Genomic DNA, 19,499 nt, shown 5'->3' with positions numbered 1-19,499 from the left:
TGACGTAAAAAGTTGAAAAGTTGGCACGAAGGCGTATGGTTGGAGTGAAGGTAATTCTGAACGCACTAACCCTCAGCACGAAATGGAGATCACTCACCGCACACTCTAGCGGCCGAGCAAGTAACTAACAAGCAGTCCGGTTGTGTAACCATTCTGTTCCCAGCAACTTCCCACCCCAGTTCTCCAAGATTAATTTTAATATTATTCTCTCACCACGGCGAGGGCTGTCCCCGATGTGTGACCATCGTCTTGTATATGCTACATGCTCTTCCCATCTCATCATGTACTCTGGCAAGGTTATGTGGTAATTGCATATTAAGAAGCTCTTGCAGATAAGGTTGGTCTAGGAGGGGTTCGGTTGGAATCTCAGCTGGGGTTTCTCGCGGTGTTCCAACCCAGTTGTCGGCATAGCACCTCAAATTAGGCCACGACCACTTCCTTCCAAGTAATTTCCGGGTCAGCAGTTATCCCGCCAAACGGCGCCGTATTGTTTCAGTACTCAAAAAGTGTCCTTAACCTTTTAAAGCCCAGTGGTCACTATACGTACCACCTACTTTAACGTTAAGAAAATTCTGCATTCTGCCCGCAGAGTGCATCTGTGTGTTCCAAATTTTTTCACAGTAAATAGCCACTGTTTCGCCAAACAGCATTAACCGGCTAGTCTTTGTAATGATGACGTAATGCGTTCCCTGTGAGGTACGAGCTGAAGTCTTATTTAGAAGAAATTCAGCCTTAGAGGGATTAAATGACCCCGGAAAGAAGGAAGCGCGTCATTATGTAACGTTGTGTGCCCACTGCTTGCTTCGGGAGCAGCACTAGTAGCTGTTCGCTGGGGCGTTATGAGCGGCGTATTTACCGACGCTGACAGTAGCACAGATTGCCACTGCGTTCAGTGACAGGATGAATCGGTGCTGTGCCCACATTTGATCGGAGAGAGCTAGGAACAGCCCCCCCCCCGGGCCGAGATTTGAACCCAGAATCTCCCGTACATAAAGCAGCAACGCGAGGTTCGGTTAAAAAAGAAATGGTAATTACGTGAGTCGTGCCAATATCAGTACACGATTCCCGATGGGGATTTGGATTCTTAACCTCCGCCATCTTGTGTAAACCCACTTCTCTCCAAATGATAGTGAGTCGGAGTCTGCAGCTGACGTGTTGTGGTTGAGTGCCCTCCCCAGGTTACGAGCCCCGGTATGTGTCGCCGGGTCAAGTGGCTGATCTGTAATTCCGGGCCGTCAGGAGGTCAAGTCGAGTGATTGAAGGGGCACAGGGCCTGCCCGCCCGCTGTTGCTGGCCGAGACGTGTGAACTTCTCGTCACTTCTCTGCGTTAATTGCAATCAAGTTTCGGTAGATAGGCGTGAGCCGACACCACGGACCAGCACCAGCGCTAATGGGGATCGAACTGTTCCCGGCTCAGTACGTACTTGGCATTAGGAAGGCAGATGAGTCACTTGTCTGTTCAGACAAAACTTGACGGTTTCTGCAAACCTGCATCATTACGTTCAGAAACAAGTACAGCTTCTGGGTCTTCTAGCGGTGAACAAATGCATTGTCTTCTTGTTATTCATTTTCATCAGCACTGCTCATATCGTTACACTCTCCATTTATTCGTGTTCTGAGTTTTCTGCCTTTTTGGGCCACCTTTTGCCTCATTAATTAGGATGACGTCCCCCACCAAATTGACTCTGGATTCTTTGATGACCGTGGCCTTTATGCGGCCTCCTCTCGAGTGGTTGTCGGTTCCAAACCCGCCTAGGGACCGGTTTATACTGCTCCTACTTGTAGTCATTCATTGGCCTGCTGCAGGGCATTGCAGGCTGATTCTTGTAGGCGCATTTGCATTCACTAATGCAGTTTGAAGAAATTTCTCGCTGCGCATTTGTCTCCATTCCCGTGAGGCACAGATATTCGCCCTGGACGTCCTGCTTTCACTCTCGGTCGATTTGTATAGGCCGTAGTACAAACCTGAATACATTGTCACGTGATTGAGTGACCATAGACGGGGTTTGGATCGGTAATCGGATTTATTGGCCACTGTAACACAACTCGTGACTATACCTCTATCACACAGACTAGTGTTCTTAGTCACGGTCTTCACTGCGTTGCTTGGCAGCGGCTTCCAACAGTGGACGTTCCTCTGCTCCCGGGCTCACGTCCCCGCAGGCTGCGGCCGTCTGACACCGACCTCCTGCTCTTCTAACTCACATTACGACTGACGGGCTGTCAGTAAGTCATGGTGTCGAGCCCTATCTGGGGCTCATGACCAGATATTTATTACTGTTTGACAGTTAGGGTCTTGTTATTGTGGTCGCTCTCTCTGACGAGAGGACGGGTCTGCATTTTGTCAGAGTCATTGTCTGCAGTAGTAAGTCATTTGTCATAATGTAAAGGATATTTACACTTTACATATTAAAGATGTTGATAAATGTATATAAATATATACAGGACCTTTGTCAGTCCAGGCTCAGTACAGCAGATTATGCCCGCAAGGCGGGTTTGCATCGCACATGTTGGTTGTTGGATTAAGTCCACGTTGTAGGAAGATCCGTTTTAATATTATCCTCACAGCTGTGTGTAGCAAGTGTCGGAGCAAGCTTGCCAGAAGAGGACAGTTTACGGAAGCCACTCTGGAAAAGCAGGGTATTACTAGTACCGTGTTCTGCTTCCATCTTCAGGGTGGAAGAATAGGTAAAGAACCAGACCGTAAATAGACTGACTACTTCGCTTTCTCTTCCATCCTGTGTATGGAGGGAGTTCGCACTTCGAAACGTGAGTCAATTTCTGCCCGGCTACACTGCGTCACATCCAAGAAGACACTGCCCTTCATAGTTAACGCTGTGAGAAGTGGTATAGGATTGGCTGCTCATGTAGCTAGGTTGTGGTTGGGACTAGGATATGCAAACCGACTGTAGGGGAACGCTTTGTGATGGTGCTGACTGAATTAGGGCGTACAGGTGGGCTTTTGTGAGCACGGTGATGTACTTTCGTGTACCATAAGAGGCTAGGAGTTTCTTGGCTTCTCAAGAAGGACCCGCCCATCTCCGTGGAGTCGACTCACGAGTGTTGAGAAGGGCAGGGCAGGGTCACACTTTGCTGTGCTCCCTGTAGGTAGCCACAGGTCAAGCAGAGGTGAGACCCTTCTCACAGCCGGACCATGCATAATGCATGGCGGTCAGCGCGAACACTTGCGTAACAATCGATATCAATTAAATGAGATCTGTTCACACGTGGCCGGCCTCTGGGAACATCACTTTGTCTCCCCCTCGGGTCACATTAACAAATGTTATGGGTCATAAAGATTGTCGGAGCGTGAAGCTGTACTTTGTAGCTTTACATTGCCAACGGGCGGCTGCTCTAGGAACAGGGGTGCGTCGCCGCCATTTCGTGACGTCATGATAAGTAGGTCCTGTTTTGCTCGTAGTTCCGATGTGGGAAGTTGAGATGCGAGGTTGCGTGCTCAGGGTGTGACGTAAGTGGACGGGCTTCGTGTGATTAACGGAACTCTTCTTGCATCCTGTTGTCTGCTGTTCGTAGTCACGATCGGAAAGTGACACGCAAGGAAGTGAGTAGAAGAATTGTCATTTCGGGAGACTAAAGCAAGGAAGTGAGTAGAAGAGCTGTCATTTCGGGAGACTAAAGCAAGGAAGTGAGTAGAAGAACTGTCATTTCGGGAGACTAAAGCAAGGAAGTGAGTAGAAGAGCTGTCATTTCGGGAGACTAAAGCAAGGAAGTGAGTAGAAGAGCTGTCATTTCGGGAGACTAAAGCAAGGAAGTGAGTAGAAGAGCTGTCATTTCGGGAGACTAAAGCAAGGAAGTGAGTAGAAGAGCTGTCATTTCGGGAGACTAAAGCAAGGAAGTGAGTAGAAGAGCTGTCATTTCGGGAGACTAAAGCAAGGAAGTGAGTAGAAGAGCTGTCATTTCGGGAGACTAAAGCAAGGAAGTGAGTAGAAGAGCTGTCATTTCGGGAGACTAAAGCAAGGAAGTGAGTAGAAGAGCTGTCATTTCGGGAGACTAAAGCAAGGAAGTGAGTAGAAGAGCTGTCATTTCGGGAGACTAAAGCAAGGAAGTGAGTAGAAGAGCTGTCATTTCGGGAGACTAAAGCAAGGAAGTGAGTAGAAGAGCTGTCATTTCGGGAGACTAAAGCAAGGAAGTGAGTAGAAGAGCTGTCATTTCGGGAGACTAAAGCAAGGAAGTGAGTAGAAGAACTGTCATTTCGGGAGACTAAAGCAAGGAAGTGAGTAGAAGAGCTGTCATTTCGGGAGACTAAAGCAAGGAAGTGAGTAGAAGAGCTGTCATTTCGGGAGACTAAAGAAAGGAAGTGAGTAGAAGAACTGTCATTTCGGGAGACTAAAGCAAGGAAGTGAGTAGAAGAAGCTAAATCGCTGCTGGTCCTCGCCAGCGCAGTGTGTCACGGGACTGCGTGACGTCACATCGCAGTGGCTGTCGGTCCTAGTATCGGTACTGACTCCATCTACAAATGTAGGTAACGTCCCTGTGCTTGACTGACTGAGCACTGCGCCATGAAGACGTAGGGAGGAATGGATGTATAGGTCCACGTATTCTTGATATCGGCACTAGATGAAGGTGAGTGGTAAGGTACACTCCCCGGTCGATTTACCCTTAGTACCCATTAGATAGGAGGCTGGGTGGTCTCGAGAACATGCCTGGACGACGTACCCATACCGGGGCTGTAACTCCGAACCGTCGGCCGTCTATCCTGTAGCCACTCACTGTACCGACGCGCTGTCCTCGCTCCCGCGCCTGTAAACAACCAACGCAAAAAGAAAGAACACCTCTGAGCTAACCTGTTAACTTGCCTGCCGGGAAGCCGTGGGGTTGCCATTGTTGCGTCAGAAGGGTATTAACATTAATTGGTGTGGAATGCGCGCTCTCAGTGGAGACAGCTGGTCGGGCCGGCGCAGGCCTGCCAACAGATCGATTCACTTCTGGGCCAGATGGTGTGAAGCTGTGAGGCTAGGACGGGTCTCAGTTTCTCCACATTTTAGGGTAATAGTGACCCTGAAGACGGAGGCGGCGGTCTCCTCGAAACGTTGACTGAGGGTGCCGAGGAGAACGTTCGGACTTGAGAGGGATGAAGTGACAAGGGGCTGGAAGAAAGGGCCTCATGCTTTGTGCTGGCCGCAGGATATTGTTACGGCAGTTAGCATGCGAGCGGAGACTGAAGGTCTGAAGATAATATTGTCGTGTGAGAGAGTTACTGATTGGTAATGACACTTGCAGATTTTAACTGCAAATAACTGTAGCGCTATCTCTAATTCACACACACAGAATTTCACAGCACGCACTACGTCTTGTCAGTCTGCTGGGTCTTCACCAGTCGTTGGCTGGTAACGGCTTCCAACGCTGTAGACCTCTCAACTTTCGTGTTCACGCCCTTGCCTGTCGGCGACTGTCCGAGAACTTAGCTCTAGACTAGTCCTGCTTATGACACTTCTGTCGTTGGCTGGTAACGGCTTCCAACGCTGTAGACCTCTCAACTTCGTCTTCACGTCCTTGCTGGTCGGCGACTGTCTGAGAATTTAGCTCTAGACTAGTCCTGCTTATGACACTTCTGCACGGATCGCATAGAAGCACCACTTCCAGCAGTTCTATTATTGTGTCACGCAGCTGTCCCACGGACCGCGCAGAGAACGACGCATCCAAGTTGTTCCGTTCGTGCTTGTTAGGAATCTGTCGCCCAGCAACAGGCGTTGCTTACAGAGTCATTGCTTAGCAACGGGTCTGCGTGTAACGATATTAAAATTAGATACTGTAGTCTGCAGACGATGGTGTATAACACACAGAGATACTGGGTTTTCGGACTTTGTCCATCGTCCGGATTCTAAATAACTAAGAAAAAACACGACGTTTCGGAAACTGGATCTGTTTCCGTCCTCAGGTGAGGGAAGACACCTACTCTGTTGGGTCCCTCAGTCACTGGTCCAGTTTCCGAAACGTTGTGTTTTTTCTTAGTTATTTAGAATTCGGACGATGGACAAAGTCCGAAAACCNAATTCTAAATAACTAAGAAAAAACACGACGTTTCGGAAACTGGATCTGATTCCGTGAGGGAAGACACCTACTCTGTTGGGTCCCTCAGTCACTGGTCCAGTTTCCGAAACGTTGTGTTTTTTCTTAGTTATTTAGAATTCGGACGATGGACAAAGTCCGAAAACCCAGTATCTGTGAATTGGTCGTAAAGAAGTTGGTTGATGTGAGGGTGTGGGCTCAGAATAGCGAGCAGTTGCGGGCTGTTGTGAGCGCGGTGATGAGCGCAGTGGTTCTCGGGAGCTGTCCGTGGCGATGGTGTGCTGCAGCACCGCGGTCAGCCCCCGGCGTCCAAGCGCCGCGCCGTGAGGACGCGTTCCCCTCCACCGACCGTCGCGGTCGGCTGGGCACTGTGTTCGGGTCTTGATGCAGGGACGATCGGCACGCCGAGTCCGTGACCCCCACCAGGCAAATATCTGAATAGCGCCTCAAAGCAGACCTCGATTTGAGAGTCCTAGCCATGTAGGCTAGTAGAAGTTTACCGACGTTTCGGAACAACACGGCTTCTCTTTCAAGGTTGAAATTAGTGACCTCCCCATAGATGACAGCTATGTTGGATTTGAGGTTCCCACAGAGGTGACTCCTCGTGTGTGACGCCGTGTAGTCTGAGCTACCGATAGTGTTATTAAATAAATAGTAATGAAATGTATGGCCATCACTCATGAAGCTGAGCCCTTCTTCAGAATCTGCCAGTTGTGCAGCTACTCAAGAACGTGCCAACATTTTATGGAACCCGAAGGTTCGTTAGTGTGTTCACGAGAGGTTTCCGCTGGTCCCTATCCTGAGCCAAATGAAACCCGTATGGGCCTCCACGGCCTGTTACAGGGATAGTTTTGTTTAGGAGGAGGGAGTATGGAGGTTACTCCACAGATACTAAAGCACTTAAACATTCAGGTTCATCTGTGTCCACCTCGTTTCCGGCAAAAATATCGAAATTGAATTTCGTAAAATATTACTACAAATAATAATTTCTTTAAAATGTTCTCCTGTCCTATGGAGTCCCATCGATAAACAGAATCATTACGCGGTTGATGACCTGACTTTGTGGGCAAAATTTCTGGCTCCTCCATCCCGTCCCATGGGAAAATGCCCTTGTGGCGCCTTAAGACGCAGAGGACCGTACGAAACGCATAGTGCGGAGCTGGACGGTATTGTATGGGCAGTAACTGCAGGAACGCTGTCCTGGCGGAGCATCCTTATTCATGCTTCACATTCTGTATACCCGAATCAAGTTCTACTGAAGTAAGGATGCCCACTCGAAGCACAGGGCCCAGTTAGGGCCACATCGGGAGCCAACACAGAGCGCGGCGCTGTGCCGTGCGCGCACGTACACACACCGACCGTCGGCGCCTTTTCGCATACGGCACTAAACGCACACGCAAGGTAAAGCCATCCCAGTAGTAGGCCGTCGAGACTCCCACAGTTTCTAGACAGGTGGCTCGCAGATGGGGCTGAGGTCAGCCTTACTCTCCGGCCGGCCACGAAGATTCCTGGTACTCATTTCTATCAGATGCTGAGCCGACCCAGGGCCATAGTGTGGCCATGGAAACGAACTTCGGGACAGCACCTGAAATTGAGCCGAGCCCACGTCCTTCCCGGACCGTCATTCAGCCGTACAGTCTGTGCTACCGACAGCCGCGTTGAATGATCCAGAAATAAAATAACCGCAAGAGATCCTACAGCATGAATGAATGAGAATGTGGTGCCGAGCGATGAATAAGTAAGGACTAGGAAGGAGGCGATTTTGACCTGTCAGGTGGAGACAATGAGAGAGTAGGTAGAGTAACTAGCGTAGATTCGAACCCGAGTCCTGTGTTGAGTAGTGAGATGCTACCAATATTATGTTTCTGGACGTTATCCACACTTTGTCTTCCGTCCTGTTTATTTTTCAAAACAACGTTTCCGAGACTGGATTCTGCCTCCGTCTTCAGGTGAAACCTACTCAGTTGGGCGCAATCCTGACCGAAGATAGGGACTAGCTCTGTCGACTGGGTCCAACTGAGTACGTTTCACTTGAAGACGGAGGCAGAATCCAGTCTCCGAAACGTTGTGTTTTGAAAAATAAACAGGACGGATTTTAGGTAAAGACAAGACGATGGATAACGTCCAGAAACACAATATTTGCACTAATGCAGCATCGTCACAAACGTTTAGATCTTATTAACAGAGATACTGTATCTCGCCGTCCTCGTGACACATTTTCCGGACAAACCGATGAGCACAATGATGATTGGTTGCGTCATGTAATGATGATTCTCTTTTTCTCCGCAGGTTCTTTCGGCGGACGTGACTGGCGCCTGCGCCCTAGGAGGCCAATGGGAGTCCGGAGCGCGCAGGCACTGAGGCAGTGTTGTGAGTGGAGCGCAGACGTGTGTGTGCTGCGTGTGTTTGCTGAGCAGGGACGCCGCCTGTCCGGCGGATGTGCTGATGGGATGGTTCCGAAGAATGCAGTATCCGCTCGCATGGTCGTTGTGAAGGATTCATTATTATGTGACGGGGACGTTCTGGAAAGTAAACGTTCGTGTGACAGGGACGTTGTGAAGGACCAGTTAACGTCTGACAGGAACGTTTTGTATTGTGCCGGTGTTGCGAGCAGCCCCATATCATGTGACCGGTGTACGGGGCCGATCGGAGTGCAATGTGCTGAGGCGGGGAATTCAGTATTATGTAATTTGGATTGTGTGGAGGAGCCATCGGAAGGAGACATGGGTTTGAAACCGGGCTCGGTTCGTCATGAGGGCTACGAACCGCCGCACTGTAACTTTTGTGTTATGAACCATTCATTGACCTGTGAGGTCGCCAGAGAACGGCTTGGATCGGGTGCAGGGGAACACCCGACGGACCAGAGAGTTGAGAACTCCTCGTGTGACGCCCAGCGTGCGCGGTGTAGCGAATTTGAAGACGCTAGTGACGCGAAGCAAGGCAGGACCTGTGTGAAGGACGGCGATTCCCTGTGCAATTGGAGGCGTAGACGCCGTGGTGTTGTGTGGTGGTTGCTTCTAATTTTACTCGGGGCGGCGCCCCTGGCGTCGGGACAACTGCGCCCCAATACTGACATCACTACCAGTCGCGCAGAAGGGGGTAAGTTGTGCGTATGTTTAGGGTGTGCCAGTACTGAGGGTTGAAGGGCTGACTGAACGTGAATACAAACGAAATTGCTTGGGCCTCATCTCGGGAGCAGCGAAATTATTGCAACGTCACTTTGTGCCGGGGTATCCCAGTTAGTGTGATGGCTGAGAAGCCGGCTGGACGACCAAGGAATTTGGTTTGAGTCCCGGCTGTGACAGATCTGGACAACTGACCTCTCGCCATACTCTTCAGGCTTGGCCGGAGACCGCGAATGCGCAGTGGGTTCGAGCCAGACGTATATAATAAATGGTGTGGTGAGGGCGTAGGGTTCAGTTCCCTCCCCCTCCCGCCGTGGTTCTGCCTTCCGACAAACGCGACTCACTGTACATATTCCTTTTTGTAATGCGCAGGCCGACGGCCACGGCTGGAAATATGTCAGTGTAAAACCTTATTTTGTTGGCTTTGAAGATCTCGTATCATTATGACTGTAAAAGGTAGGCCTTCCAGGTTGTAACACCTTATCTTTCGGAGAGATCCCGACATTTCGCAGGAATATGTCGCCTCCATCTTTAGGAAGCGAAGCAGAAAACCAGCAGTAGGAAGCTACAAGCAGAGCTCTACGCTTCCCTCGTACTTGGCCTGAAGATAGGAGGCGATGTTCTTCCGAAACGGCGGGCTGTCTCCGAGCTCTAAGGCATTGCAATGTTGTTCTCCCCAGGATGGCTTTGAAGTACGCGCTTTGACTGCTGTTTGTTTTTGTGGTCCGCTTAACGATTCTAAGTATAGGAGACTGTAGCGTGTGCTGATAGGCTCGTAAATGAACGATGAATGGAAAAAGGATTTCGAAGGGAGCGGTTGCGGCCTGATTGAGGTTCTCTTTCAGTGTTTGCGTGCAGCGACTGAGGAAAAACGCGAGGAACGTCAGTGTGTAGGACTCTGTGTTCTCACAGCGCTCATAATGAAGAGTTCTCTGTGCTTGGGATATAACGCGTTGTGGACTGTTGAAAGTTAACCGACGTTTCGGAGGAGCATGTCGCTTCCACCTTCAGAGTCGAAGAATAAGCGAAGCAGGAAACCAGCGTGAAGGAAGTAGCAAGCGTGCGCATATTTGTTGAACCTGAAGATGGAGGCAATATTTCCGTCCGAAACGTTGGTTGACTTACAACGGACTACACCGCGATGTATTCCAGAAGCTGAAACTCTTGAATCTGCGGTGTCGCGACGGAGACTCGAACGGACCACCCCAGAATTCGGTTTGATTGCGTGTATGGTGGCACTGATTTGGCGTCATATCAGCTCGCGCTTGTTATCTGCTTATCGCGTGTTTTTGATTTGAATGGTGAGTGTATGAATTGTTGACAGTATCAGTGACGGACGAGCAGCCAATCGGAACTTGCTTGTGCGAATGTTGGAGTGGCTCTCAGGCCAGGCTGGGGTGGAGAGGGTCACAGCCGCAGATAACGCTGTAACCGGGACAACAAGAAGGGCTGCTGGCGCCACGGTGTCTAAGCGTGATGCCGTGCGTGGGGATTTGAATGGGGCTGACACCCCATTTTAGAATTCGGAGCCGTTCTCCCCATGACGTGTTCACGTTATACGCTTTCGTACTGTACACTGATGAGTCCTGTCATCATCGTCATCAGGAATGAAGTAAAGTATTTTGGCTTATTAGGCCCTAAACTGCTGTGTCAGCCATGGCCTATTTGGGCCCCAAACTACCGCGTTATCCATGGACTGTTTGGGCCCCAAACTACTGTGGCAGGATGGTCCCTGCTCCTGGAACTCATCGGTAGATGTAAGATTTTTTTTTTTCTGGCGGCTTAAAATCCGACTTTTTTAAAACAGGTGACCGAACCGGATTTTCCATGGCCACGACCACTTGTTTCCAGATGCAGTTCATCACCGCCCGACCCACCGCCTGACGCTGAGAGCGGCCAAAAATAACACGTTTTGGGGTTAGACTTTTGTTTGGCTTTTTTTTGAGCCAAATATTTCTGATTCTGTCCGTGATGTCGTCATTTCCTGGCTAATTGCATTAACCATAGCAACGAGTTGTTGGTTTTTCAAATGTCTGCGTGACCCAAACTCGAGGTCGGACAGTGCTTCGTAAAATTCGGGCATGTAATCTCGAAAGGAAGGAGAATTAGTGTGGCGGTGAGCCCCCCCCCCCCATTGATCCCCTGCCTCGGTGCTGTGTACACTCGGCCTTCTGAATTCATTTACACCTGGCCGGGTTCTATTTGCGGCGTCACAAGTGTATTGTTTTGTTTTCTGGTGCAAAAATAGCGCCTGCGTGGGTAGCTCTTATCTCTGCTAGTGGAGTATGTGGCCACGGCAGACGGTACCAGGTACTCGTGGCTCTCCCTCGCTACTTCTTACTAGGATGTGCCGTGAAATAGGCTACGGCCGCTTCTCGTCGTGTTTTGAAACTTCCACTGCCGATCCCGGATGTACTCGGGATAATCCACGAATGTATTGCGTTTGATCGCGATGTTCCTCATACCATCAGCGCGTGCGCCTTCGGAGTGGTAACCACTGGGCCATAGTCCTGCCAGATTAATCCACTCTACACCTCATCCTGTTTTTTTAAAAGATCCGGTTTAATATTATCCCCCGAACTGTGCCAAGGTTTCCCAACGACAATTTTGTATGAACTGTTTTTCATGTCATGTTTGTGCCGTCCGACCGCTCTGCGCGCATTAGTCACGTGGACGTCACTCGCACAACACGACCTAGTCACGCAAGACCATAATCCCCGTCTTACTGTCGACAAAAAACAACTTGCATGACGTAGTGGTAGATGGGAGGATGTAAACAGTGTCATCTCCAGAATATCAGGCTCAGGTCACGGAACAGTGGTGTGCTTTTGTGAACACGGTAATGAACCTTGCCGGGGATTGCCCAGCGAGTTGGGCACCAATCGCCCTCCCAAGGATCTGCCCGAGCTGGTTACCCGTATTTGTGACGTGCTCCGTTCAAATCCCAGTTGGGGCATCGGGGTGTCCTGGTGAAGCGTTTCTGTCGAGCCAAGCAAGTGCCTGGATAATACCTGGATTAGGCTATAACAGTTTCCTTCCTGACCCCATGGAGATGCATAAAGCTACAGGGTGGGCCGGGGTGATAACGTCAATGAGGGAACGCACGAACGTGGGTAATGCGCGTGCGCGTGGGGTGAAGTGTTTAGTTTCTGTGCTAAGGCAGGTGGTAGCACTGCCGTTTGGTTCGCTGGGCGATCAGAAATGTCACTTTCAATGACAGCCGTCCGAAGTGGGCCCAGATCGGGAAGGAGCCCTGACCTTTGGCTCGCAGAGCAGTAAACAAGTGCGCGCTCTGTTGTGCCGGCGACCTTGGCAGAGCTTTGCCCCCGTCGGACAATTTAACGGTTCTGTCCCGTCGGCCCGCTCAGGGGGAAGAGAGGGGCTCCCGTGGGTTTCCACTGGTGTCGAGGAGACCATTGTGTCGTGACGGCTTGCGCGTCTGCACTCTGCAGCGGTAAGTCTTGTGGTGGGGTGCCGTCGCCAGCCCCGAGTGTGTGAGCAGTCGCTGAAATGAGAATTTGCAGGTGAAACCGAAGTACTCGGAGAAAACCTGCCCCAGTGCCACTTTGTCCACCACAAATCCCACATGACCTGATCTGGACCCGAACCCGGGCCTTGCTGTTAGGTTTACAACGAGGTGCAGGTCTAGATCAGTCCGTACAGCAACGGACTAGAGGCTGGAAGGCCGAAGAATCGGGGTTCAATTCCGCGTAGAGGCAAGAGATTTTCCCATTACGGAGTCCAGACCGTTTCTGGCCCGCCCATCTGATATCTTCTCTCCAGCGAGTACTGAGGACTCTTTCCCCTGCGGTAAAGCAACCGGGGCGTGGAGCTCTACCTCCACTTCCATATAGCCTTCCTAGCATGGTCCTTTGACCGGCACTGTTTTCATGTAACTGAAGGAAGGGCTTGTAGCACGCATGGAAGAGTAGGAACACCCGAAGGAAAGAACGTGCCAGTCAGTGGCGAGCTCCTGTAATCACGGCAATGCACTGTCGTGTTCCATAAGACGTTGCTATAATGTGAGGATTAGCTGAGCCACTGCTAGCTTCTCCGTAAGCACTCTACCCCATGGAGTTCGTTGGAAGATGCAGCGCCCGACATGCCTCAGATGCCATGTAGTGACACATTCCAGGTTTGGTTAAAATCGGGCAGCAGTGACGGGTGGCAGTGTTTCTACCCACTCTGGTCCCTTGCTTTGTTTAGCGTGTGTAGGCCACATTGTCAAGGGCCAGACACGGGTCTCTCAGACTCCCACTTTTTGCAGTGTTTCGGAGGCCCCGAGTTCGAATCTCCGCCCTGAGACGGACGGAATACAGAGTTACTGAATGTGAATAAAACTATCGATCTTAGCGGTTGTATATATTGGTGGCATGTAGCACGCATGGGCGAGAACAGTAATCCGTACAGGGTTTTTGGTGGCAGCACCGGAAGGAAAGGAACCACTGGGAAGACCTAGACGTAGGTGGGAGAATAGGATTATAACGGATGTTAGAAAAACAGGATGTGAGGTTGTGGACTGATGGCAGCTCAGGATAGGATAGGAACCAGTGGCGGGCTGTTGTGAAAACGTTGATGAACTTTCGGGTTCCATAAAATGTTGGGAAATTCTTGAGTAGCTGTGCGACCGGTGGCTTCTCAAGAAGGACTCAGCTCCATGCAGTTAGTCTGTCAGTGTGTGGGTGTGAAACCCGGTCTCTCACATTAAAGGAAGAGCATAGGCTAATGCTGTTTGAGAACAGGCTGGAAACAGAGTTATGCTGACAGACTTGGAGGACATGAATTAGGCGGAAAATTAAATGCATGTGAGACATAAAATTTTAATAGGAAAGCCTAAGGGTGAGATCACTCGGTAGAATTAAACGTAAGTGAATAGATAATGTTAAAATGTATATTGGAGAAATAGAATATGAGGTGACTGCAGACGCCAGAGTGGAGATGGGAGGGAAATGTCAAACTGGCCCTCGTGGATGCTGATTGGATTAACGTCTATACAGTTTTCAGTACTGGGCTGCGTGAAGGTCGCAGTGTTAGCGTTTGAAGTACTGTGCTCAATGGAGGTAGGCCCGTAAGGCCGTGAATTGAGGTGCTCCACGGGAGACGTTGCGTGGGGGTGATATCCCAGGAAGTGGTGCGTAAACCAGACTGGCGAGGTTTTGTGAGGACGGGAATGAACCGCTGGGGTACTGACTAGGCCCAGGGTACTTTGGTTTGATCAGAGTAGGAACAGATCAGCAGCATGACGGGTGGGAGCGGCAGTCCCTGAGAGAAGCTGCTGTGACAGGGATATGCGGGAACTGGTGTGTCAGTCAGTCAAGGGCACTTGCCGCCGTTCGAACGCTGTACAGGGCGGAGTTGGTGCAGCTGGGGACAGGATTGTTGTCGGGCACGTACCGCGTGGAGACCTGCAGAATCCACTTCGTCCAGCTTTTATCGCGTTCTGTTGCTTGCTTCTTTCTCTTGGAATCCCCCCTCCCCTCAAGATGTCGACTTGGCCGCGAACCGTGCCGTCTCCTATCTGATCCGCAGCCATTAGTGGCCCCATCGCAGAATGCGAAGGTTAAGGCTAGGAACGTTACATGTAAACAAGCGGATGACGTTGCAAGCTGCGTCACGCTTTGCGACGAACAAACAAGTGGAGTGGCGCGCCGGGTGTTTCGGTCTGCTCCATGGGGAGCGCGGTTCTGTTTGGGGTCCACACAGCCCCAGCTGTGTGGGGACCGGGGTTCTGTTAGGGATCCACAAAGTCCCCCGCTGTGTGGGGACCGGGGTTCTGTTTGGAATCCACACAGTCCCCTGCTGTGGGGACCGGGGTTCTGTTTGGGTCCACCCAGCCCCCTGCTTTGTGGGTACCGGGGTTCTGTTTGGGGTCCACCCAGCCCCCTGCTGTGTGGGGACCGGGTTCTGTTTGGGATCCACAGAGTCCCCTGCTGCGTGGGTACCGGGGTTCTGTTTGGTGTCCACCCAGCCCCCTGCTGTGGGGACCGGGGTTCTGTTTTGGGTCCACCCAGCCCCCTGCTGTGTGGGGACCGGGGTTCTGTTTGGGATCCACACAGTCCCCTGCTGTGTGGGTACCGGGGTTCCGTTTGGGGTCCACCCAGCCCCCTGCTGTGTGGGGACCGGGGTTCTGTTTGGGATCCACACAGTCCCCTGCTGTATGGGGAGCGGGGATCTGTTTGGGGTCCACCCAGCCCCCCTGCTGTGGGGACCGGGGTTCTGTTTGGGGTCCATCCAGCCCCCTGCTGTGTGGGGACCGGGGTTCTGTTTGGAATCCACACAGTCCCCCGTTGTGTGGGGACCGGTGTTCTGTTTGGGATCCACACAGTCCCCTGCTGTGGGGACCGGGGTTCTGTGTGGGGTCCACCCAGCCCCCTGCTGTGTGGGCACCTGGGTTCTGTTTGGGGTCCACCCAGGTCCCTGCTGTGTGGGGAGCGGGGTTCTGTTTGGGGTCCACCCAGCCCCCTGCTCTGTGGGTGAGAAAATGAAGGTTAATAAAACGAAAATGAGGGAAACTGGACTAATACGTTGATAAATTTCTACCAAACTGCACGTCGTCACAGGGAGCATAGACAGTGGCGGTGTAAGAGTTCGTGGTTTGAATTCAGGCCGGGAAATCAGCAGTCGTGGGAGGTTTCGTGGTTTTTCTTTCGTTCCTCAGGCAGATTGCGGGGCATCCCCTCAGGTTATGGCCTCTTCGCGTGTGACCCCCAGAAGCCGTATAGTACGAGATAGTAGCAAAATTTTAATAGGGAAACCTGAAGGCAAGAGATCACTTGGAAGACGTACTTGTGGATGGGAGTATAATATTAAAATTCACGTTAGGTATTGTTTGAGAGTCCGGACGTGGAGCACAGAGACTGCTTCCTTCTCGATTGACGACCAGTAACCTCTCCAGTTGATGTAGCGCCGTCTGCTGATAAGCTCTGTTTTTGTCGGCTGGCTTATCTGATGCCTGACACGCAAATTCAGGTTGCCATGCCGTAAACTTTGCACTTGGCGCAGCGATAAGAAACGCGTAACGCGCGTGACTGACAAGGAAGTGCCGCCCGGGTAGCTATGGCCAGACCTTGACGTGCAGTTTGTAAGGAGCATGCACGTGGGTTTTCGCTGAGTTGGGAACGTAAGTTCGTCATCCTATCCGTACACTGCTCCGAAGTTACATGGCGAATTTCAACGAAACTTGGCAAGTTCCCAGCTCCATCGCTCAGAGCCCTTTATGGGAATCTGGTAGGTGCTGAGGTGAACCCCCAGGGTTCGTTACCGTGTTCACAAGAGCACACATCTTACCCCTATGCAGGGCAGACGAATCCTTCATTCTGTTTCTCTAAGTTCCATATTAATCATATCCTTCCATTTACTTCAGGGTCTAACAGGAGGTCTCGCTCCAGGCAACGAAAACCTTATATGCATTTGTCTAATCTAATCTCATCTCTCATGTGTGCTACATGCCCTGCCATTCTCCTTGGATTGTTTGACAAGGAGCACAGGTCATGAAGGCTCTTCTCTAGTTCCCCAAGTATTGCGTATCTAGAGTGTTTGAAAATAACATCTCTTGGGATGTGACGCCGTGTAGTTTGATCTCAAGATGGGTGTATCAGGTCCCGCCGAAATTTTAGTGCCTATTTTATATACCGAAGGGGCGCGCGGTAGCATGGTTGGTTGAGGCACTATGCTACAAGTCGGACGGTCGCGGGTTCAATTCCCAATGAGGTCATTAGATTTTTCAGTTGACCGAATCCGTCCAGCCGCACTATGGCCCTGGGGCCGACTCCACCTCTAACAGGAATCTTCCTGGGGATAGATGTGGGAGGTCTGACGTCACATGGGCCTCCACGACGTTGTGTACCATACCAAACCATACAGTGGTACGTCCCAGAAGAACAGAACCTCGCGCGCGGTGTGTCCAGACCATTAAATGCATCGCAGTCAGTAACTCGAAGTTACTGAGGTGTATGTAGCCGTGTGTTGAGATCTGAAGGCTGTTCGGAACGCCCTTGGTCACGTGCATCACTTGTTGCTGCGTATTGCTTAGCTCGCACTGACAGGCGCGGCCTGGTGGTAGGGCTGCACCAGCATTCGGAACAGGGCGAACTGGGAAGAGGTGTTTTCTATGCGGACCGTGCAACAGTTACGCGGCTCAACAACAGAACTGTTCGATAGGTGTTCTCTCTGCGGTCCATTCCTAGATGTTATAAGGAGAACAAGTCTGTAGTATAGTTACTTGGGAGACAGTCGCCGGCCGGTAAGGGCGTGAACACAGAAGCTAAGGAAGCTACGGCGTTGGAAGCCGTTACCAGGCGACAACTGGTGAAGACACAGCAGACTGAGAAGACTTAGTACGTGCTGTAGTGAATTAGCGATAGTGCTATAGTTACTTGTAGTTACGTTCTGTAAGTGTTCAGTAAATGCAATTACGAAGCCAAACCCCGTCTACAGTCACTCATACACATGACAGTATTTGCTGTATATTTGTAAATGTGTTAGTACACTGCACCGTTCGTTAGGCTGTGATGGTTGCAGACAGTGGCTGCGGTTCGAATAACACCCTGGTCGTGTTAACCGCNCCCCCCCCCCCCAGGAATGTCAGTTTTGTTGTAGACCTGAGTTCGTTTGAAGAGCCGCCTCCTAGCCAGGCGTTCTTGCGGCCTTGAAGCTGCAGTATTTTCCGTAACGTGCGGCACTGGATGGAGGTGAGTGGCCGGCCCCTTCACCCGTTGGAGGGCTCCAGAGCTAGTCTGGACTTGACGAAGAAATGAGAAATCCTGCCTCTTCCGGGAATTTAACTCTGTTATCAATGCTGAGTGGCGTGCCCGGTTCACGAAAGTGCCTTATTATTGCATCCCTGCGCCCTCGCTACGAGGCTTGCATATAGCTGCATGAAGATCACCAACCCACACTGGGGTACGGGATGGCTCAGTCGGTATCGTGACTGCAGAATCGGGTTTCGGTTCCGGGCAGGGACGACCGCGCCCCAGTCTGATTCGGAGCCCACACAGTCTCTTATCCCCTCGTGCAGAGGTTAGGAATGCATGGAGCTGTACCTCCGCGTGCATGCCTTGGTGCCCGCCACAGTGTGATACTGCGTGCGGTCGGCGTAACAGCGCCCGGTGCGCCCCGCACTCTGTGACGCAGTTGCCGGACAACTGCGCATAAGCTAGCACGTACACGTGGTTTTCCTCAGTTTCTGGCGTGTTTTGGCGTTCCAGTTGAATGTTGACTCACAACATGGTGCTTCTGGGTCTGATTGTTGTCTTACGGCAGCCTCGGTGCGCCTGACGCGTGCCTTTAGCGGCCGCTCTGCCCGCGATATATCGTGTGTAGCTGTCACAGGGTTAATTGCCTCTTGTTTCACAGCATGGATTTGCTAATGATGCTTTATTTAGTTCGAGCATCACGGGTTGTGGTTCGAATTAACGCGGGTGAGCCGAATATGGCCGCCAAGCTCGGTTCATGCAACAGAGGGTAGCCCCGAGCCGGGAACTTGCTGCTTCTACCATTATTTCAGTTCTTACCGCACGGGAAACGCTGAATTACAGAGACCAGCCGGTTAATGTTGTTTTGGGAAATAATCGCAGTTTATTGTGAGAACTATGCAGGACTCGTAAATACACTTCATGGGCAGAATGCTGTGATGTGTGGTGCATATAGTTACCGCTGTGCTTTTGAAAGGCTTAACTGTGCGCTTGGTCCCGCTAAGTAACTGGCCTTTGAAGCTGTGCATATGAAATTCGCTATGCAGACGGATAAACACTTGCCCCACGTCTCTCTGTTATTATTATATTATTGGTGTCGTGTAGTGGCGCGGGAACGTGGGCACAGGGCAGAGAATTGCGGCTCCAGATCGCTGTACGGGCCCCAGCAGCCGGATGGAACTGGCTCGGGACCGTGTTCAGTGGCGGGCTTTGGTATTAGCGGTGTTGAACCTTCGGGTTCTGCTACCAGAGAGGTAGTTAATTATTAAGATGGATCTTAGGGAAATTGGCTCTAGGGATGGGAGGTGGATGGAGCTGGCTCAGGATCGTGTCCAGTGGCGTGCTTTGGTACTAGCGGTGTTGAACCTTCGGGTTCTGCTACCAGAGAGGTAGTTAATTAGTAAGATGGATCTTAGGGAAATGGGCTGTGAAAATGGGAGGTGGATGGAGCTGGCTCGGGACCGTGTCCAGTGGTGGGGTTTGATAAAACGGAGAACCAAGTTCTGGTGCCAGTGACTGAGTGACGCCGAGGGCGACCGCTCTGCCCTGCGGCACGTGTGTGCGGGTTGTGAAGAGGTGTGCAGACTCGAAGGAGCAGGAGGTTCCTTTGCTGTGGTGTGCTGACCAGTACCGGCCAGCGTGTGTGTGATG

The 19,499-nt window shown here is 51.3% G+C and overlaps 1 protein-coding gene across 3 annotated transcripts in view; it reads left to right on the top strand.

Annotated features, from left to right (window-relative positions):
* Nucleotides 1-19,499, top strand: part of LOC111863536 (insulin-like receptor) — a 69,048-nt gene that overhangs the window by 19,077 nt on the left and 30,472 nt on the right. For 2 of the 3 annotated variants that reach the window (XM_023849929.2, XM_023849930.2), the window contains exon 2: nt 8,321-9,130. In XM_023849929.2, coding sequence (XP_023705697.1) covers nt 8,365-9,130 — 766 coding nt within the window. In that variant the 5' untranslated portion in view covers nt 8,321-8,364. The remainder of the gene's footprint in view (nt 1-8,320; nt 9,131-19,499) is intronic. The other variant, XM_023849931.2, reaches the window with a different exon arrangement.

Source organism: Cryptotermes secundus, unplaced genomic scaffold (assembly GCF_002891405.2).
Source record: "Cryptotermes secundus unplaced genomic scaffold, Csec_1.0 scaffold184, whole genome shotgun sequence".
NCBI lineage: Eukaryota > Metazoa > Arthropoda > Insecta > Blattodea > Kalotermitidae > Cryptotermes > Cryptotermes secundus.
This window is presented reverse-complemented; position numbering and strand designations above follow the sequence as displayed.